General features: G+C 36.7%; 1 protein-coding gene and 1 non-coding gene across 2 annotated transcripts in view; both read left to right on the top strand.

The window, feature by feature from the left end:
* Positions 1 to 23,384, top strand: part of WDR70 (WD repeat domain 70) — a 282,763-nt gene that overhangs the window by 159,016 nt on the left and 100,363 nt on the right. Inside the window, exon 10 of the mRNA XM_055422159.2 lies at positions 20,410 to 20,584. Within this exon, the coding sequence (XP_055278134.1) occupies positions 20,410 to 20,584 (175 nt within the window). The remainder of the gene's footprint in view (positions 1 to 20,409; positions 20,585 to 23,384) is intronic.
* TRNAY-AUA (transfer RNA tyrosine (anticodon AUA)) lies at positions 6,435 to 6,506 on the top strand. The gene has a single exon. It is a non-coding gene; the product is annotated as a tRNA-Tyr (tRNA).

The raw sequence follows: 23,384 nt of genomic DNA on the forward strand, positions 1-23,384 counted from the left end.
TCCTTTAGGTATCAAGGTTCTTTTACAAGCCAGGTGACCTAGATTCAAATCTTAACTCTGCCACTAACTGTAAGATTATGGACAGATGACACAACTTCACATACCTCATATCTAAACTAAGAGTGATAAAGGTACCTGTTTCAGTATTTGAATTTAAAATGCAATAACAAGTGAAAAGCCCTTAGCCTACTGGTAGTATAATGCAGACCTGAGAAGGGTTTAGCTTTTATTAATTATACATAGTGGTAGTGCTACAGACGGTGAGCATCTTTATTTTCTTTGAGCAGGTGGGGGCTGAACCACAGTATCTTGCAGGATCCCTGATTTTCTGACCCAGGATTGAACCCTGGCCCACGTTAGTGAAAGTGCCAAGTCCTAACCACTGGACCTCCAGGGAGTTCCCGTGAACATCTCTTTATGTTATTGTAAAGGCCTTAGGCCTGGAGAGTGTTTGGAGAGTTTGCTGAGTTTCAACCCGTTTTTGTCATGGGCTGTCCTTGTGTATAGTACTTCTTTAGCAAGGCTCCACCAGTGTCTTTTCTCCAAGGACCGATTTCTGATGTTAAAATGCTACTTGGATGGCTCCCCTGCTCTGTTGATTTTAGTAGTTCATAGACGCTGTGCAGCAACTCAGCTGTGTGTGCTGAGTTTTAAAACTTCTCCTGGCTTCACCTTGTTTTTTTCCCCATTTGAACTTAGTGCATCAGTGGCTGCTGATTCTTCTCCAGGCTGTTCCTCCTCCCTTACACACAGAAAATTTATTTCCCAAGTGAACTCCGGGAGTTGGTGATGGACAGGGAGGCCTGGCGTGCTGTGATTCATGGCGTCGCAACGAGTCGGACACGACTGAGCGACTGAACTGAACTGAACTGAAAGATATTTTTAAAGCATGTCAACAGAACTTATTCAGGAGGGAAATGCCTGGCTTATGAACAAATGTATTATGAGTCTGGGAGGATGGGAAAGTGTGAAGGATGGGGGACAGAGAGAGGCAGTGATAATATTTGGAATCTCTTATCCTTGTATCCTTTTGAAAGTGTTTTCTCATTGATTTCTTTCTTCATTGAAAGAGAAAAGTTGGGTTTATTTTGTTAATAGGGACTACATTTCTGTAACACAATATACTTTATAGACTTTCAGAGTCACTGCTTATTCTTAAAAGATGCAAAATACAAATAATATTCAACTTTATTTGGCACTGGTTTTACAGGTATGGAAATTTTTCAGTATTCTTTCTCAAGAAAAATGATTACTTGAACCATCAAGATTTATGGCATATTAATCCAAAGTTGATATGAGACCTTACCTGTCTTCAGTGGATCCATATAGACAACACTATAAAACATGAATGAACAGTATGTATAGTAGTTGATTTTTTTCAGTTATCTGAATAGTGACATTATTACTTAATCCTTTTGTGCCTTAGTTGTCCTCTGTCAAACAGGTAATAATAGTACCTTCTTCATATCATAAGGTTGTGAGGATTAAGTGATAAAATATTTAGCACAGTGTTTGCTTTGTAATGAGCATATAAATGTTATCTATTATGATTATTAGTCCAATTCTTAGGTTTTGTGCAGTTTATTAATTCAGTATTCTGAGTTCATTATCAAACACATTTTGGCATTCCTGATTTCTGGAAATAATTCTCCAAGTAGTGGAGTTCTGTTGTAGATTAATTTGTTAGAGATATTTAAAAGGTTCACTCTTTTTAGTGTAAACTTCTAAAGTAACATTGACATCACTACTTAACTCTACAACTTGATTAAGCATTGTTTAACTTTTCAGTCGGGAAAAACCATCCATTCTGTTTCAAAAGAAGAATATCTCATTTTCAAATTTGCACTGAATCACTCTTTGGCGCACTCTTTGTTATCTTTAGAATCTGTTTTGCAGATGTGGAGGCTGCTGCTTTAAAATGTGGTTGGTTGAGTGAAAATTTCATATATGTATTGTATTTCAGAAGCATTAAAAAAATGAAGTATAATGGCTATAATCATGAAGAATAATAGTTCCTTACTGCAGTGGCTGGTTGGAAAGCCTGCCTGCACCTGCTCATATTCGGGGAGAAGTTGGTCTAGAAACTGTTGAGCCCTGGCAGCATCAGAGTAGGTGGGTGGAGGCAGATTTTTGTGAGATTTGTCATACCCACTTCATCCTGTGCTAGCTGCAGTATTCTCTTTCCTCTTCTTCCATATCTCCTCATTCTCCACCCCCACCCACTGTGCCTTGTATTGTTTTTATTGGGAGGTAGTAATTACTTCTTGACATAAACAGTCATTTGTAATTATAGGCACCTACATATTTCTCTACATTTTAAGGCCAAATCCACGTATGAGTTCTTATCTTGATGCATGAGAGTAATTATTAGTGACTAACACTGAGTGACTTGTATTATGCTCCAAGTGGATTAATTGTGAATTTCCCCTGATCGAGTGCATAGAAATACATAGGTGGGAGGATGAGAGAATTTGTCTGTCTGTTCCCTCTCCAAGAGTTGGTTTTCTTCAGACACCTCTTTGTGTTCCTTTCCAGTTGGTCAGAAATACATACTGTTAGAAGCACTGGATCCTTATTTAATATTTTAATTTCATTTTCTTTTCTTCTCAAATTCTCCATTTATGTTGACAACAGCTATCATTTTCCTTTGTCCAGGACCTTTGTCAGGGACATTGTCTTCATTTCTTGGCTCCACATTCTGCAGCCATGGTTTAGCCCTGTGGTTGGAGGACCAGTCCATGAAGACTTTGGGGTATGCTGCTTGTCTAGGAGAGGAGGTCAGGCCTGCCCTTCATGATCCCCAAACCCTATTGAATCTCTGTTTCCCAAAGTTTACAGAATGCGGTTTGTTGTTGTTGTTCTGTTGCTAAGTCGTATCCAACTCTTTGCGATCCCATGGATTACAGCATGCCAGGCTCCTCTGTCTTCTGCTATCTCTCAGAGTTTGCTCAGATTCATGTCCGTTGAGTCAGTGATGCTGTCTAACCACCTCATCCCCTGCTGCCCCCTTCTCCTTTTCAGCCTTTTCCAGCATCAGGGGCTTTACCAGTGAGTCAAGTCTTTGCATCAGGTGGCCAAACTATTGAAACTTCAGCATCAGTCCTTCCAGTGAATATTCAGAGTTGATTTCCTTTAGGATTGACTGGTTTGATCTCCTTGCAGTCCGTGGGACTCTCAAGAATCTCCTCCAGCACCACAGTTCGAAAGCATTAATATTTCAGTACTCTGCCTTCTTTGTTGTCCAGCTCTCATATCCATATGTGACTAGTTTAACAGAGTTTGCAGGGTCTTTCCCAGTCCGGTCCTAGCCTGTTTCCGTCCGCATCTAGACATGTGTGCACCACCCACCCCCAACAGTACACACATGCTGTAACTGTATCAGACTATATTAACTGTTCCTCTCAAGGTCTTTTCCCATGGTATTCCTTCTGCCATAAATTCCCTCATATGAAATTTGCCCCACAATGCCTTCTTCCCATTTAGGAGTCAAATCAAATGTTATATCCTGTCCTCTGCCTGTCTTCCTCAGTTCTATTCCTTTTCATTCTAAGCAAGTTCAGTCGCTCAGTCGTGTCCGATTCTTTGTGAGCCCATGAACTACAGTACGCCAGGCTTCCCTGTCCATCACCAGCTCCCGCAGCTTGCTCAAACTCATGTCCATTGAGTTGGTGATGCCATCCAACCATCTCGTCCTCTGTCAATCCCCTTTTCCTCCTGCCTTCAATCTTTCCCAGCATCAGGGTCTTTCCCAATGAGTCAGTTCTTCGCGTCAGGTGGCCAAAGTATTGGAGTTTCAGCTTTAGCATCAGTTCCCTCCAAAGGATATTCAGGACTGATTTCCTTTAGAATGGACTGGTTGGATCTCCTTGCAGTCCAAGGGACTCTCAAGAGTCTTCTCCAGCACCACAATTCAGAAGCATCAATTGATGCTTTTTCATCCTAGTCAAGTTTTTATCAATTCCTATCTGTATTTTTTATTTCTAATTTTTAAATTTTATTATATTTTAATTGAAGCATAGTGTATTTATTTCATTTTATTAGTTCCAGGTGTTCAGTAAAGTGATTTGGTTATATTTATATTTACGTGTGTGTAAATTTTTCCAGATTATTTTCCACTATAGGTTATTACAAGATGTTGAATATAGTTCCATGTGCTACACAGTAAATCTTTATTACTTACTTATTTTATGTATAGGAGTTGTATCTGTTAATCCCATGCTTGTAATTTATCCTTCCCCACCCCTAGATTCCTGCTGCTGCTAAGTCGCTTCAGTCATGTCCGACTCTGTGCGACCCCATAGATGGCAGCCCACCAGGCTCCCCCGTCCCTGGGATTCTCCAGGCAAGAACACTGGAGTGGGTTGCCGTTTCCTTCTCCAATGCATGAAAGTGAAAATTGAAAGTGAAGTCGCTCAGTCGTACCTGACTCTTAGCGACTCCATGGACTGCAGCCCACCAGGCTCCTCCGTCCATGGGATTTTCCCGGCATGAGTACTGGAGTGGGGTGCCATTGCCTTTTCCACCTAGATTCCTATCTAAGTTTAAATAGCAGTTTTGGGGGGAGCACTCTCTGCGTATTATTTCTGCCTTATCACTTCCCTCTCCTAATTCCAGAGCATTCTGACCTCTGCCCCATCAGTCTACTAAAATTTCTCTTGTATGACTTCTGTTACATCCAGTGAAGCCCTTCTAGTCCTTATTTTACTTAGTATCTTAATATCTCTGTGGAGTTGACATTCTTGATCATACCTTCCTTTTGAACTTTCTCCTTTGTCTTTACCGATACTGTCCTCTCCTGCCTCTCATACTTTTTTCTTGTCTCCTGTCACACTCCTTTCCCATTTTGCTACCTGTTTTTAAGTGTCTGTTGAGCAGGGGGTCTGCGTTCTACAGTCCCCACAGCTGTGTCTCTGTCTGCCTTCTAATGAGTCTTAATTGTATTCCTTTCACCTGCAAGGTTCCGCACCTGATTGCCACAGTTGTCTCACCTTATCTCCTCTACTGTTACTACCTTTTGTCTTATATTGCCACTTCCACAACTCTGTCTCACTGAATGAATAGCACCACCTCCTTTCACCTCCTCAAAGTTATTTTTCTTTTACACCCTCCTACTTCATTGCTGTAGCCCAGGCCTTGATCATCTCTCACCTGGCCTATGCAACCTACAGACTTGGCCTCTCCAAGCAGCCTTTCCCACTAACAACCAAGTGGGTTTCTAAAACATAGGACTGATTATATAACTTAAGTCATTCCTCTATTTAGTGGCTCCATGGTCTCCATAAGTGTAAAGTCTATAATTCCAGTACAGCTTATAGGATCCCCTTTATAGTCTAATATTTGCCAATGATTATTGATAATATCATCTTCTACATATGGCCAGAGCAGACTATCAATACTTGTTCCTAGAATGAGCTATGCTTTTGCAAATCACTTTATCTTTGCGTATTCTGTATCAATTTCTAGGATTCACCCCTCTCCCGGCAACTGTGAATTTCACTTGTAGTATTTCAACTCTTCTTCAAAAAGCACACCTTTGAGGAATCTTTTCTAGATCTTTTCCACTGAGCTACCTGTTTCCCTTCTCTGGATGTTGCCTTATAGTGTGATGATGTCTTTCCCCCAGTTTTTCTCCTCCAGTAGATTATATGTGCTTGCAGAACAGGCACCTTAGTATTCCCAGGTATCTAGCCTATGTTGAACTATTGACCTGTGGTTTATTGCTTGTACATTATATCCAGTTGCCCAGCTGTGATTTCCATGAAGGCAAAGGCCTCATCCTAGTCAATTCTTGCTTCTTCAGTGAGAAACAGTGCTCACACCTCAACAAAATTTAATTGAAGCAAGTTATGTTGAAGAAGATTTTAAGAGAATTCAAGTTAAACAGTGAAAGTTAACAATGAATGTACTATTTCTAAATTAAAAAAAGAAAGAGATCTCAAACATAGAGTAGTGCTGAAATATGACAATATCTATTGTAAATATGTACATATTTTATTATATAAATATATATTAGATATATCTGCCATAGAATTTTAATTTTATTGAAAGCCTATGATATATATAAAATGATACTAGATATTAAGAGAATAAAAGGAGTTGAAACGAGTATCTATTTAGAAGATTTTAATTTGGCATATTAGAAGGTGTAGGAAAATCTCCATATGTTCTTTTGAAATAACCTGTGAAACATTTTTGTCATAACTCTGAACAGAACAGTTCTCAGCATCTACCTGTGGGTGCTCTCTTAAAACACTACACTGCTTTTCTCATGAGTTTCTTGATAGGTTAAAATAAAAGGACTTAGAAAAAAAGGAACCTACTGCCTTAACATGTTTGGGTATACATCTGAATATACAGTTTTCTTTTCCTTTTTCCCTTCCCTTTTTCTCCTTCTCTATTATATTTAGTATTACGTGTTGAGAAATAGATGGACTTCCCTGGTGGCTCAGATGGTAAAGCGTCTGCCTATAATGCGGGAGACCCAGGTTCAATCCCTGGGTTGGGAAGATCTCCTGGAGAAGGAAATGGCAAGCCACTTCAGTATTCTTGCCTGGAAAATCCCATGGATGGAGGATGGTAGGCTACAGTCCATGGGGTCATAGAGAGTTGGACATGACTGAGCGACTTATCTTCACTCACGTTGAGAAATAGATATGAACTTCTCTGTATATATTATATATAAAATATTGATATATATTGTATATCTATATTTTCTTTTATTTATTTATTTATTTAACTGAAGGATAATTGCTTTACCGAATTTTGTTTTTTCTGTCAAACCTCAACATGAATCAGCCACAGGTATACATGTATCCCCTCCCTCCCATCTCCCTCTCTATTCCACCCCTCTAGGTTGATACATAGCCTCTGTTTGAGTTTCCTGAGACATATTGTATATCTGTAGTTTCTTTTGGTACACAAACTTCTGAGCAGCTGAACTTTTGATATTTATATGGTTTTAATTTAACATCAGTGGGAAGCTCTTGAGTACTACTTCACCTACAGTGATCTGGCAGTGCACTTGAACTAGAACTCTGTGTAATTCAGGATCCTTTGCTTCTTAACCTACATATTAGACCCTGATCTCTCTTGTTGTTTAGTTTAATGAAAGATTGCAAAAGTGCTTTGTAAAGAGCTTCTGAGCTCTTATTTGATGTATAAGAACATGGCCTAATTTTCGGCTAGTAAGTATTTTGGTATATAAATATATATAAATTTATTTTTTATTGAAGGATAATTGCTTTACAGTTTGGTATATATTTTAAATTGAGAATCTCTTCCAATTTCATTTGATTGACTTCCTCATCTGAGATTTATGAAAGTGGTTCTCAGAAATGTTTGATTGTTGGTGGTTGTTCTAGGAATTTAATGAGACATTAAGCACCTGAAACTAGAAGAGGATGGGGCAATTAAATGATTTTTAGTGTATTTATAGAGTTGGGTAATCACCACAACATTCTAATTTATAATATTCCCATCACCCTTAAAAGAATCCATGTTTAGTCATTCATCATAGCTCTAACTCTGTGTCTGCTTGTGCTCAGTCATGTCTGGCTCTCTGCGACCCCAGGGACTGTAGCCCACCAAGCTCCTCTGTCCATGGGATTCTCCAGGCAAGAAAACTGGTGTGGGTTGTTACTTCCTCCTCTAGGGGATCTTCCCAATCCAGGGATCAAACCTGTATCTCTTGCGTTTCCTGCGTTGGCAGATAGATTCTTTACCACTAGTGCCACTTTGAAGCCCAGTTATTGTTAATGGAAATCCTCAAGAAAGTCATGTACTATAGTATATATCAGTCCTTTTTATTTTTTTTATTGCCAAACAAGTAATTTTCCATTGTAAGACAGTTTTACATTTTGTTTATCCATTCATTAGTTGATGGACATTAGGGTTGTTTCCATTTTGGGGCTGTTAAAAATATTGCTTCTGTGAAGATTCATGTGAAAGTTGTTGGATAGGATATGTTCTCAGTTCTCTTGAGTGGATACCCAGAAGTGGAATTGCTGAGTTAGGTGGTAAATCTGTTTACTATTTTACAGTATGGCAAACTGTTTTTCAAACTGACTCCACCCATTTTACATTCCTACCAGTAAATATGAAGGTTCCAGTTTCTTTGCTTCTTCACCAACACTTATTATTATGTGTCTTTTAATTATTGAATATAAAGTGGTATCTTGTGATTTTGATTTGCATTTTCCTAATAACAAATGATGTCAGGCTTCTTTTTATGTGCTTATTGGGCATTTGTATATATTCTTTAGTGAAGTATGTATTCAAATCTTTTACCTATTTAAAAAAAGATCACTCATCTTTTTTTTTTTTGTAGGCTATAAATTTTTCAGTTACACTTAATTGTCACCCAGATATTGTACATGAGGGTCATTCTTTTTTTTTTATTGTGTTATAAAAATTCATTAAGTATTCTCAACACCAGTCTCTTATCAGATATATGATTTACAGATAATTTCTCCAAGTTTATGTCTTATCTTATACTTTGTTCATAGTATCTTTTGAAGCTTGTAAATTTTTAATTTTGATGATGTTAATTTATCTTTTTATTTCCTTTTATCATTCATGCTTTTGGTGTATCTAAGAAACCATACCCTAATCTAATGTCATGTTTTTTATAGTTTTACATTTATGTCTATGATCCATTTTGAGTTAGTTTTTGTATGATGTGACATGAAGGTCTTCGGTTATCTTTTTTGCATGTGGGTATTTAGCTGTTTCAGCATCAATTTTTGAAAAGACCATTCTTTTTCCATGAAATTTTTTAGGCATATTTGTGGAAAATCAATTGGTCATAAATGTAAGGGTATAAGTGGTTATTTATTACTGTATTTATTCCTTATTCTAAGTCTAGGTTTCATAAGGCCTAATTTTAATAATTATAAGCATAGAATATTAACACAAATACATTTCTCCTAAATGTAGCTGTATTTTTATTGCAATTACTTTGTGTGCATAATGTGACTTATGTGTAGTTTATAAAGATTATCATGGGTTTATATAGAAGTTAAAACATTTTCCCCATTTCTGTGGGATCATACCTTAAAAAAAAGAAGGTTTTTCATGTTGGATTTGTTCTGCCAAGAGAGCCCACAAGTTTCAGACTCTTACATCACTCAAGTAGTTGCTTGTGTAGTCTTTTGAGAAAAATTAAACCAAGATATCTTAAGTGATTCCCATGCAAAATTAATGCTTCCCTTGATTTCTGCCAAATGCTGTGATGCATTTATGCAGCAGATGCCAGAAAGTTTAGAACTTGTATTTGGAAAGGATTCAAAATTTTAAGATAGAAAGCATTTGTGCCTGGGGCAGTGTAATGACCCCACCTGTGTCTTTTTCTTGTCTTCTGGGTGTTTTCATTTTGTGTCCAGAAAGGCCTATGCAGATCCTTCTTCTATTTTTAAATCTATTTTTATGAAACACAGTTTTAATTTTACAAGACCAGATCTCACTCCAAGTTTCAAAATATGTGTTCTTCAGCATAAAATGTTTTGACAGATACCTAATGGCCTAGCACTTTAGCATCCATTTTTTCAGGCATAGATTCAGAGAATCAGAGCCATAAAACCGTACTGTAATTAGTCACCATCAGATGCTATGTAAATTTATTTTTCATACATCTATATACTGGGTTAGCTGCTTTTTTGTTCTGTTATCTTGATGAGTAGCTCAAACTGTTAATAAACCACTGAAATAAATGGAACATACTTAGTTGTTGGGTTTATTAGCTTTAAGGCTTTATTTATGGCCAAAGAGGAAGAGCAGAAACAAACCAGTATTTATTGAGTGCCTACTGTATTTCAAGTTCTGTCCCAGATAACGTTTACATCCTTAATCTCATTTAATCCTCACAACCCCTCATTGTTGGTATTATTATCCCAGTTTTAGAGACAAACTTTAAACAAGCCAGATAATGATACTTTGTAGTATTTGTGTGGGGTCTTTCATATCGTAGTTCTAAATGATCATCTGACTTTTGGAGATGTTCAGTTATTAAAAAAAGAGAAACTATCATAATTTATCCCCAGTGTTGAAGAGTTTAGGGTAGAAAGAAAAGACACACCAGATATTTCTCAATTTTTTGTGCATATTAACTGTGGTAAACATACTGAACAGAGATAAGTAAACAATACAGAATACATTCATTTGGGGGTGAAGGTATTATAATGCTCAGATAAAAATGGTATTGGAATAATTAGATATCCATATGTTAGAAAAAGAGCCTTGACTTCATCCCACATGTAAAAATAATTCAAATAGATCATAGACTAATTGTAAAACTTAAAACTATAAAATTTCTAGGAGAAAACAGAATTTCTATGACCTTGGGTTAGGCAAAGATTTTTTAGATGTAATATTTAAAAATTGTGAAATGAGATACCATTTCACACCAGTCAGAATGGCTGCTATCCAAAAGTCTACATGCAATAAGTGCTGGAGAGGGTGTGGAGAGAAGGGAACCCTCTTACACTGTTGGTGGGAATGCAAACTAGTACAGCCACTATGGAGAACAGTGTGGAGATTCCTCAGAAAACTGGAAATAGAACTGCCATATGATCCAGCGATCGCACTCCTGGGCATACACACCGAGGAAACCAGAATTGAAAGAGACACATGTACTCCAATGTTCATTACAGCACTGTTTATAATAGCCAGGACATGGAAGCAACCTAGATGTCCATCTGCAGATGAATGGATAAGAAAGCTTTGGTACATATACAGAATGGAGTATTTCTCAGCCATCAAAAAGAATGCATTTGATTCAGTTTTAATGAGGTGGATGAAATTGGAGCCAATTATACAGAGTGAAGTAAGCCAGAAAGAAGAACATCAATACCGTATATTAACGCATATATATGGAATTTAGAAAAATGGTAACCTGAACCCTGTATAAGAGACTGCAAAAGAGACATAGGCAAAAAAAAAAAAAAAATTGCTAAATAGGAGTTCATCAGAATTTAAAACACCTATATTTGAAAGACTTAAAATGAAAAGCAAGCTGCAGACTTGAAAAAATATTTGCCAGACTTGTGTCTGATAAAGAACTTATATCCAGTATATCTAAAGAACTCTCAAAACAGAAAGTAGTAGAAAATAAACAACTAAATAAGAGACACTTCACTGAAGAAGAGACATGGAAGGCAAACAGTACATGGAAAGATCTTCAATATCATTAGTCATTTAGGAAATGTAAATTAAAATCACAGTACCAATGCATACCTGGCAGAATGGCTTAAAAAAAAAAGCTGATACTACAGTTGCTGTCAAGAATATGAAGTGATTGGAACTCTTATACATTGCTGATAGGAATGCAGAATGGAACAACCACTTCAAAAATACAGTTTTGTAGTTTCTTATAAAGTTAAGCATACATTTCCCATATGACTGTCAGTTTCATTTTTAAGTATTTAACCAAGAGAAATAATGACTTATTTTTACCAAAAAAAAAAAAGCCAGAAATCCACAAAGCAATATTTGTAGTGCTTTATTTATAATCACCTCAAACTGGAAACAACCCGCTATCCTGAATTTGCTACTGCTAACTGCTGCTAAGTCACTTCAGTCGTGTCCGACTCTGTGTGACCCCACAGACGGAAGCCCACCAGGCTCCCGCGTCCCTGGGATTCTCCAGGCAAGAACACTGGAGTGGGTTGCCATTTCCTTCTGTGGTATATCCATATAGTGGAATGTTATTCAGCAACATAAAGGTACAGACTACTGATATATACAGGCTTCCCTGGTGGCTCAGTGGTAAAAAATCTGCCTACCAATGCAGGAGACACAGGTTTGATACCTGGGTCAGAAGATTCCCCTGAAGAAGGAAATGGCAACCCACTCTACTATTCTTGCCCAGAGAATCCCTCAGACAGAAGAGTCTGGTGGGCTACAATCCATGGGGTCACAAAAGAGTTGGATACAACTTAGTGACTAAACAACAACAGCAACAACAACTGATATATACAACAACAACTTAGATTCTAAGTTAAAGAAGCAAGGCTCAAAAGGCTTCGTACAGTGTGCATGTGTGCTAAGTGGATTCAGTCGTGTCCAACTCTTTGAGACCAATGCACTGTAGCCCGCCAGGCTCCTCTGTCCATGGGATTCTCTGGGCAAGAATATTGGAGTGGGTTGCCATTTGCCCTCTTCCAGGGCATGTTCCTGACCGAAGGATTGAACCTGTGTCTCTTAAGTCTCCTGCATTGACAGGCAGGTTCTTTACTACTATAGTATTGGAAAATCTTAACTATGGGGAAACAAAACCAGTTATTAGTTGCCAGTTGTTGAAACTGGGGCTGTGAAGCATTTTCTATAAAGAGGCAACACAAGATAAGCTTTTGGAATGGTAGAACTGTTCATTTGTCAAAAGTCACAGTACTGCACGTTTAAAAAGAAGAATTTCATTGTATGTTAGGCCCCGATAAACTTTACCTATCTTACTATCTATCTATCTTCCCATCAGAAGTCTAGACATAGGCACTCCAGTGTTGATGTGGTGTCTCTAGTGTCATCAAGGATCAGGGCCTTCTGTTTGTTGCTTTAAGATGCTGCTTGAGTCCAGAATCATATCCTCTCTGGTAGAGGAAGAAGTAAACACGAAGAGGTGAAGGGTCTGCAGCCTTCCTTTAGAGACTTTTCCATAATTCTTTAATACCCTCCTATTTACACCATGTTGGTCAAAGTATAATTGCCATATTTCATCACATGTATCTGAAAGAGGCTGGAAATTGCAGACTTGGAGAAGAAAAGAGAATGGATGTTGGATTATATAACTAACAGTATCTGTCACACTGCTGATAGCTTCTAGCTGTTGCAGTGTTTTGTAACACTAAAGTTAAGTATCCTGGATCTTCCTCTGGGTTGCCTTATATCCTGAAGTTGCAGAGTGCCTTTCGTTTTTCCTGTGTACTGTTCCCAAACTCTTATTTGAGCTTACATTTTGCTAATTGGTAGTTCCTAAAATTTAGTGGATGCAGTCTTATTTTAGGCACTGGGTTCAACAGCTCTGAAAACTAGGGTTTGGTAATGCTAAATAGTTGATTAAGTTCCCAAGAAAATCTTAGGGAGAAGACATACATAGCTTATTTAAAAAAAAAACAAAATACCTTTATTTGGAATAAATCATATATATTTGACAGCAAATGCTGACTACTTGAAACCTATACATTTAAATATCAATTACATTTCATTGTATATTGGTTATACCTCGATTAAAATTGATGCCTGAAATGCTTAGATAGGCAGTGAATTTCTTACATTAATTATTGAGGACCTGGTATGTATTATGTTCCTGTTGTGTTCAAGATATTTGATAGAACCTAGACATTTATTTTGGAGAAGGCAATGGCAACCCACTTCAGTACTCTTGCCTGTAGAATCCCATGGATGGAGGAGCCTGGTAGGCTGCAGTCCATGGGATCGCTCAGAGTCGGACATGACTGAGCGACTTCACTTTCACTTTTCACTTTCATGCATTGTAGAAGGAAATGGAAACCCACTTCAGTACTCTTGCCTGGAGAATCCCATTTTGATGGAGGATGCTAGTAGGCTGCAGTCCATGGGGTTGCACAGAGTCCGACATGACTGAAGCGACTTAGCAGCAGCAGACATTTGTTTGGAGAAGGAAATAGCAACCCACTCCAGTATTCTTGCCTGGGAAATCCCATGGAGGGAGGAGCCTGGTGGGCTGTAGTCCTTGGGGTCACAAAGAATTGGGCAGGACTTAGCAAGTAAGCGACAAAGAAAGACATAAAAAGATTTAAAACAAACTAAAAACAGAGCTTTTACTCTAACGGAGCTCTTCTTGGAGAAGAAACAGATGTCATTATGTGTAATTGCAACTTATGTGATGGTTTTATAATGTGGGAATTAGAAGGTGATGTGTGAATCTGGGTAGAATTAGTTTACATCTTTTTCAAAATTGTTGGGGATGTTCCAAGTTGTTTACATTTCCATGTAAGTTTTAGAGTCAGCTTACTCAGTTTCTAATTCCAAGGAGACTCTGCTGGAATTTTAATTGAGATTGTATTGAATTTAAAAATTAATTTGGGCACAAATGAAATCTGAACAGTGTTGACTCCATTAATACAGTGTATCTTCTCATTTGTGTTGATCTTCCTGTTTTTCTCAGAAATGTTTTATGGTTTTTAGTGTGCAGATATTACTCATTCTTGACAGATTCCATATTTATTCTTGCTGTTATAAATATTATGTCATAATTTCAGTATCCAGTTGTTTGCTGCTAGTCAGTAGAAATAAAATTGATTTATGATTATTTATCTTGTATCCTGTGACATTGTTAAACTCACTTATTAGTTCTAGTAGCATTTTTGTAGATTCTTGGGATTATCTATATAGATGATCATGTGGCTTCTTAATAAAGACAGTTTTATTTCTTATTTCCAGTCTGTAAGCCTTTAATTTCTTTTATCTACCTTATTGCACTGGCAGGCAACTCTAGGATAAAGAAATGGTGAGGGTTTGAGATCACTGCCTTGTTCTCCAGCATGAGGAAAGCATTCAGCCTTTCCCCATTAAGTATATTACCCATGAAAGTGAAAGTGTTAGTTGCACAGTCCTGTCTCTTTGCAACCCCGTGGACTGTAGCCCACCAGGCTCCTCTGTCCATGGAATTCTCCAGGCAAGAATACTGGAGTGGTTTCAGTTTAGTTCAGTTCAGTTCAGTTCAGTTGCTCAGTCGTGTCCGACTCTTTCCGACCCCATGAATCACAGCACGCCAAGCTATTCCCTTCTCTAGGGGATCTTCCTACCCCAGGGATCAAACCCGGGTCTCCTGCATTGCAGGCAGATTATTTACCACCTGAGCTACCAGGGAAGCATATTACCTATAAGTTTTTCATAAATTCTCTCAGGTTGAGCAAGTTCCATTCTATTTCTAGATTACTGAGAGGTTTTTTTCTTTTGTTTTATTACAAGTGGATGTTGAATTTTTATGGCAAAACCACTACAATATTGTAAAGTAATTAGCCTCCAATTAAAATAAATTTAAAAAAACAATAAAAAATAAAAATAAAAATTTTAAAAAAGCTTATTTTACATCAGTTGAGATGATCTGATTATATTTTTCTCAGTCTTTTGATATGTGTATTATATTGTTTAATTTTCAGTCCTTTCCATCTTCATTTTCATTCCTGGGTTAAATAACACTTAATCATGACATGGTATCAGTTTTGTACACTGCTATTTTGTTAAGGATTTTTATGTCTGTGTTCACTGGGGATCTATAGTTTTCTTGTAGTGACTTTGGTTTTGGCATCAGGGCCATATAGAGTGAGTTGAGAAGTGTTCCCTTTTCTGTTTTCTGAAAAAGTTTATATAGAGTTGGCTTCTTTTTTCCCTCGTCTCTTCTTCCCTTCCTTCCTTCCTCTTTGGCTCAATATCAGATTTTTTTTTTCAGTTTTGAGATATAATTGCTATGAAACACTGTGTAAGTCTGAGGAGTACGCATAATAATTTTACTTACATGCATCATGAAATGATTACTACAGTAAGTTTAGTGAATATTCATCATCTCATGTAGATACAAAATTAAAGAAATAGAAAATATTTTTTTCCTTGTGATGAGAACACTTAGAATTTACTCTCTTAGCAACCACAGTTTTAATTGTATATATCTTCTTGTACACTGCCTCCCTAGAACTTAATTTATCTTATAACTGAAAGTTTGTACGTTTTGACTGCCTTCATCCAGTTTCTCCACCCGCTCCTCCCCTCACTTTGCCACCTCTGGTAACCATAAATCTGTTCTAGCTCGATTAGTTTGTTTATTTTTGAAGTATAAATTGCTAGAACATTATGTTAGTTCCTGTTACACAATGTAGTGATCTAATATTTCTATATATTTCAAAATGATCATCAGGATAAGTCTAGTTAACATCTGTCAGCATACAATGATATTGTCTAGTTATTGACTGTATTACCTAGACAGCACATTTCATACTCACGATTCATTTATTTTGCAACTGGAAGTGTGTACCTTTAAAAAATTTTTTAGATTTCATTGAAGTATAGTTGATTTGCAGTGTTAATTTCTGCTGTACAGCAACATGATTCAGTTTTATGCACATATGCATACTTATTCTTTTCCATTATAGTTTATCATAGGATATTGAATATAGTTCCCTGTGCTATACAGTAGGACCTTGTTGTTTATCTATTCTCTATATAATAGTTTGCATCTGCTCATCCATCACCCCCTGCCCCAGACCCTCTTGACAACCACAAGTCTGTTGGCTATGTCTGTGAGTCTGTTTCTGTTTTGTAGGTAAGTTCATTTGTGTCATATTTTCGATTCCACATAAAATGATATCATATGGTATATTTCTTTCTCTTTCTGACTTAGGAAATTTGTATCTCTTAATCTCTCTCACCTATGTGTCTCCTACCCCCACTTCCTCCCCTCTGGCAAACCCCCTTTTCCTCTCTGTATTATGACTCTGTTTCTGTTTTGTTGCGTTTGTTCATTTGCTTTGTTTTTTGAGTTCCACATGTAAGTGAAATCGTACAGTGTTTGTCTTTCTCTGTCTAACTTATTTCACTTAGCATAATCTCCTCTAGGTCCATTTATGCCGTTGCAAATGGCAAGATTTCATTTTTTTTCATGGCTGAGTAATGTTCCCGTTGTATGTACATATGTGTGTGTGTGTGTATGTGTGTGTGTGTAATGTTCCACTGTATTTATGTATGTGTATGTATGTGTGGGTATGTGTGTAATGTTCCATTGTATGTATGTCTATGTGTCTATACACATATCTTCTTCATCCATTCATCTGTTGATGGGCACTTGGGTTGTTTCCATATCTTGTCAATTGTAGATAATGCTGCAGTGAACATTGTTGTTCAGTCACCCAGTTGTGTCCAATTCTTTGTGACCCGTGGACTGCAGCACACGAGGCCTCCCTGTCCCTAACCATCTCCCAAAGTTTGCCCAAGTTCATGTCCATTGTATCGTTGATGCCATCCATCCATCTCATCTTCTGAGTCCCTCTTCTCTTTCTGCCCTCAATCTTTCCCAGCATCAGGGATTTCCCAGTGATCCGGCTGTTTGCATCAGATGAACAAAATACTGGAGCTTCAGCTTTAGCATCAGTCCTTCCAAGGAATATTCAGGGTTGATTTCCCTTGAGATTGACTGGTTTGATCTCTCTGCTGTCCATGGAACTTTCAGGAGTCTTCTCCAGCACCACAGTTGGGAGGCATCAGTTCTTTGGTGCTCTGCCTGCTTTACGGTTCAGCCGTCACAACCATACGTGACCAATGGGAACGTAAAAGTGCATATATCTTTTCAAGTTAGTGTTTTCTTTTTCTTCAGATAAATGTCCAGGAGTGGAATTGATGGATACTATGGTAGTTCTGTGTTTAATTTTTTGAGGAATCTCCATACTGTTTTCCACAGTGACTGCACCAGTTTACATTCCCACCAACAGTGCAAAAGGATTCCTTTTCGCAACATCCTTGCCAACACTTATTATTTTTTTTAATGTTCGCATATTTTTGGCTGTGCTGGGTCTTCATCCCATTGTTGTGTGGGCTTTCTCTAGTGCATTGAGTGGGGTCTATCCTCTAGTTGTGGTGTGCAGCTTCCTGTTGCAGTGGCTTTTTTTGTTGTGGAACACAGGCTGTAGGGCTTGTGGGCTCCGTTGTTGCTACTCCCAGACTGTAGCACACAGGCTCAGTAGTTATGGCACACAGGCTTAGTTGTCCTGTGTCATATGGGATCTTCCTGGATCAGGGGTTGAACCTACGTCTCCTGCATTGGCAGACAGCTTCTTTACCACTGAGCCACCAGGGAAGCCCTTGTCTTTTTGATAATAACCATTCTGACAGGTGTGAAGTAATATCTTATTGTGGTTTTGATTTGCATCTCCCTGATGTTGAGCATCTTTTCATTTCTCTGTTGGCCATCTATGTGTTTTCTTTGGAAAAATGTCTATTCATATCTTCTTCCCATTTTTTAATCAGGTTGTTTGTTTTTTCAGTATTGAGTTGCATGAGTTCTTTGTGTATTTTGAATATTAATCCCTTATCAGATACATCTTTGCAAAAACTTTTTCCTATTCAGTAGGTGGCCTTTTCTTTCTTAAGGTGTTAATTTCTTTCTTAAATGTTTGATAGAATTCAGCAGTGAAGTCATTCTTAGTGGAAAGGTTTTCAACTATGTACTCAGTTTTTTTAATCATATAGGAATTTTCTAGATATTATTTCTTATTGAGTGAACTTTGCTGGTTTGTCTTTTAAGGAAATTTGTCCATTTGATCTAAATTATTGAATTTATTTATGTAAATTCATTCATAAAATTTCCCTATTGGTCTTTGAATATTGATAAACTCTACAGTTATATCTTTTCTTTCATTCAAGATACTAGTGTTTGAAGTTTTCTCCAATTTCTGCTTTTTAATCATTCCACCTAGAAATTCTTTAGTTTTATTGATCTTCTCAAATAACCAGCTTTTGGTTTCTCTACTGATTTGTGGTTTTCTGTTTTATTCATTTGTATTCTCATTTCCTCCCTTGTGCTAGTTTTAGTTTTAATATTCTCTCCTTTTTCTAGTTTGAATTTTAGGTCATTGATTTGAGGCATGTCTTTTTTCCTTTTCCTCTGTGCTCAATCTTAGTCAAATACCGTGAATTTTGATATATTGTATTTTCATGTTTTTTGAAGTCAGAGTGTTATCTAATATTCCTTATGAAATTTTGTCTCATGGATTATTTAGAATTGTATTTATTAATTTCTGAATGTTTTGGAAGAGATATATTTCCAGGTACATTTCTGTTTCCAGATACATTTCTATATTGATCATTTGTTTAGTTTCATTTTTTGGACAGTGTATATAATTTTATGATTTCTTTCATTTTAGTGTATTTAGATTTGTTTTAATGGCTCAGAATATGGTCTTTGTGAATGTTCAATGTGTAAAAGAATACACGTCCAGCTTTTGGGTGAAGTGTTATATAAATGTTAATTAGCTCAACTTGTTTGGTAGAGTTTCTGAGGTCTTCTGTAGTCTTACTGATTTTTTCTTTTTGAAGTGAGGGGAGGTCTACTTGTTCTATTAGTTACTGAGAGAGGAGTGTTGAAGTGTACAGCTGTGAAGTATGGATTTGGCATTTCTTTTATTTCTATTAAGTTTGCTTTCACATTTTGAAGCTCTGTTATTAGGGATATATACATTTAGGATTCTTATATCTTCTTAATATTTCATATTCTTATATCTTCATAATATTTTATATTTTATATCTTTTTGATCTTTTGACTCTTTCTGATAATAAAAATTTCCTCTTTGTCTCTAGTTTTGTTCATTGTTTTCAAGTTCACTTTGACACTAATATACTCATTCTAGATTTCTTTTGATTATGTTATAGCACATCTTTTTTCCATCCTTTTACTGTTAAATGGTTAACGCTGCTGCTGCTAGGTTGCTTCAGTCGAGTCTGACTCTGCACGACCCCATAGACAGCAGCCCACCAGGCTCCCCCATCCCTGGGATTCTCCAGGCAAGAATATTGGAGGGGGTTGCCATGTCCTTCTTCAGTGCATGAAAGTGAAAAGTGAAAGTGAAGTCACTTAGTTGTGTCTGACTCTTAGCGACCCCATGGACTGCAGCCTACCAAGCTCCTCCGTCCATGGAATTTTCCAGGCAAGAGTACTGGAGTGGGTTGCCATTGCCTTCTCCAAAATGGTTAATAAGTCTTTATATTTAAAGATTTTTGTGTGTTTTTTAATATATAAACACACATTTTTATATATAAAAATATAGACTCTGCTGAATTTTTATTTTACTTAATCCGACAGTCTTTTCCTTTTAATTAGAGTTTTTATGCCATTTCCAATTAATGTAATGGAATTTCCAGATATTGATGAGTTTGAATTTAAACCTACCATGTTGCTATTTGTTTTATATTTATATTTATCCCACTGTTCTTTTAAATTATCTTTTCCTTTTTTGGCCAGGGAAGTCCCACGTCATTCTTTTTTACTGACCAGTTGTTTTCAGTATATTTTCTGGTGTGTGTTATATAACAGTATGTTACCACATGTAATTTAGAAAGTGACCTGTATATGTAGGGGCTATATAATGTTCAGCAGTTCTGATCAGTGTGTATTGTCAGTTGTTTGGAAACTACTGCTTTAGAGGGTCAGAACTAAGAACTGTGACATTTGAAGTAGAATTTGCCACTTGCGATTTGATTTCATGACAGCACAATTTGGATGGTTGACTTTATTGACGTGGGAAACGTCATTTACATACTGCACATTTTATTTAAAAAATGTAAAAAACATTAATTAGATTTATGTGCTTAAAAGGTCAAGCAGTCTTTGTGAACTCTTTTGTGTTTTAAAATCCTTTCTTTTTTATAAATGAAAATCTCCCTTTTTTTAAGGACTGTGAGGACCTGGGAAGTTGAAAATCCAAAGAAGCAAAAAAGTGTGTTTAAACCGCGGACAATGCAGGGTAAAAAAGTAATTCCTACCACGTGCACGTATAGTAGAGATGGAAACCTCATAGCAGCTGCTTGCCAGAATGGAAGCATACAGATCTGGGACCGAAATTTGACAGTAAGTCAAGGATATTTAAGTCCTCTTTTCTGAGAAGAAAGCCACCTTAGAAAGACAAACATCATGTTAAAATATTATGAAGGTCAATTTCCTGAGTTTAGCCCTAATTTAAACTTCAGTGTTAGTTGATAAAACATTGGGCCTCTGCAGTAAACAGCATTTTAGCAAACAATCCAGCTCAGTATTTTCCAATGTGTATTAGATTTTGTTTTTAACATAAACTCAATCTTTTGGTATAAAATGTAAAAAATATCGTATAGTTTATTTTATGACATTTCAATATACTTGGTTTTGAAAGTGAAGAATTTGGCAGTGATATGAAACAAGACTAAGCAGAGAACTAGAAAATACCCTTTAAAAGAGGTGAGAAAACCATGAAATAACCAGGGTGATCTATAAGTTGTTGAGCAGTTACTTCTGTAGTAATTTAAATAATAGTTTAACATTCCATGACATTCCATTTGAATAAGTTTCAGATTTTTTTTTTTCAGTTTTAAGTCATTATTAGAATAAAATAAATTTTGGAATTGAAAGGGATCATAGAATTCTATAACCACAGAAAGAATGAATAAAATAACGAATGCTGCTGCTGCTGCTAAGTCGCTTCAATTGGTCCGACTCTGTGCAACCCCATAGACGGCCGTCTTTGGCTAATTCTGTGTATTACCGATAAGCTTTGAAAAGGGCTTTGTTGCATGTATAGATGGTAAAATAAGAATTTTTGAGTGGAGTTATTCTAGATTATCAATGTGAAAATGAAAATCTACACTAATGTTATAGTAAAAGTTGATTATTTTATTTTAATAAAAGATGCTGGTAAAATTATTAATTCAATAGATATTTATTATCTGTACTATATTCAGGCACTATTCTGAAGACTGGAACTACTGTAGATTATCCAAAATTCCTGCCTTCGTAGAGTTTACATTCTATTTTTAACAATTATAAAAATAATATTCTTTCAAATAAAATTGCCCATCAAACACTTTAATTTTGAAAGGGACCACAGGAAACAGTTGTCTTTTCAGGCAGATGGAGTTAAAGTCAGTTTTTTGGGAATAACGTAAAAAGTAATGATAGAGAAAAAAGAATCCATGTTGATAATGCTGGAAATATCTTTGGCATTTTCTGTTTGTCAGATCTTTTTATTTCTGTTTTCATCTCCACTATAAACCCCATAAAGCTTCATAACAGCTCAGAGATTTTAAAAATCCTTTGAATTGTAAACTGAGTTTTAACTAAGCAATAAATTTTTTGGTAACTGGCTTTCATCGTCTCTGAGTGCTGTTGATTTAACATAGAAAATTTTAAAGTTTTCTTGACTAGCTTTAATAGTGATGTGTTTAGTGTGTGTGTATGTATATATGCATGAGTACATATATATGTGTGTGTATACATATATACATGCTTTTCATGGGCTTCTCTGGTGGCTCAGACAGTAAAGAATCTGCCTGCAATGTGGGAGACCTGGGTTCGATCCTGGGGTTGGGAAGATCCCCTGGAAGAGGGCTTGGCAACCCACTCCAGTATTCTTGCCTGGAGAATCTCCATGGACGCAGGAGCCTGGTGAGCTATAGTCCATGGGGTCGCAAAGAGTCAGACATGACTGAGCGACTAAGTACAGTACATGCCTTTTTTTTTAGAAACCATAGTTTCTAAGTTGAATATACTTTTTAGAGGTTAGCCTTGCATATCTCGTAAAATAATTAGTATAGCTCATGTTTCCTATTTTGTAGAAAAGAAAATCTTTTAAGCCATTGTTCTAATCAGAATCTTTGATTCTGTTTAGTTAAAATTTAATAATACATTGAATATAGAGCTTATTTTACCACATCCTATTCATTACATTTCTTCATATTCTTAAATTTACATGTGTGTGTGTCACCTGAAGAAAAATAAAATTAAGAGGAAAAAAACTTGTTAGGAAACCCAGTTTGATTAAAAATAGATTTTAAAAATTCTTAACTATTACTTCAGCAACAATAAATCATGAAGGGAAACACTAAAGTTGAGGTAAGAAAAGCTAATAACAGTAATTTTTCCCACACAGTAGCCAAAGAATTAAATGGCAAATAATGCTTCATACATGTGTTTTGTGACAAGTAAAACTATCGTAATTGCCATATTTTATCATGGAATTCTCATTAGACCAACTTGAACTTCAGCAAATTAAATGAAATGTACCTCTTTTCTTAGAAGTAAAGTGTCTGTCAGTGATAAATTTCTGTGTTCCCAAGGCCTACCTTTATTCTAGAAATTTTCAGGCTGGTAGTATAGCCACTAGTTACATTTGACTATTTCAATTTAAAAATAATTAAAATAAGATAAAATCAAAATTTCGGTTCCTCAGCCATACTAGCCACTTATTGGACAGCACAGATAGAGAACATTCTCATCATTGCGGAAAGTTCTGTTGGACATTGTTGCTCAAGAGGAGTGTTTGTTTGCCCAACATCGCTCTCAGTCATTTGATGTTGGGTTGTTTTTAAATTGAGAGGAAGGCCACTTCAGAGGAGCTTGTCCTGGTCTTTGCTGCCTCCCCAAATCCTCACTGTCCATTCACCAGCTTGTATGTGAGCAAGAGCAAGGAGGCCAGTGTTTGGTTGGCATGAAGTGAGGGGGGTGCAGAGTATGGGGAGATGATGTTGGAGAGGTAACAGCATGCCGCCAGCCTCAGGACCTCTGCATGTGCTGAACCTTCGGCCTCCACATTCTTCTCTTAGGTGTTCGCATGACTTTCACCCTTCACCTCTTTCAGCACTTTGCTCAAATGCTGTCTTTTCAGCAAGGCCTTCCCTGA

Source organism: Moschus berezovskii, chromosome 18 (genome assembly GCF_049115385.1).
Source record: "Moschus berezovskii isolate FMDL1 chromosome 18, NW_MosBer_1.0, whole genome shotgun sequence".
Classification (NCBI taxonomy): domain Eukaryota; kingdom Metazoa; phylum Chordata; class Mammalia; order Artiodactyla; family Moschidae; genus Moschus; species Moschus berezovskii.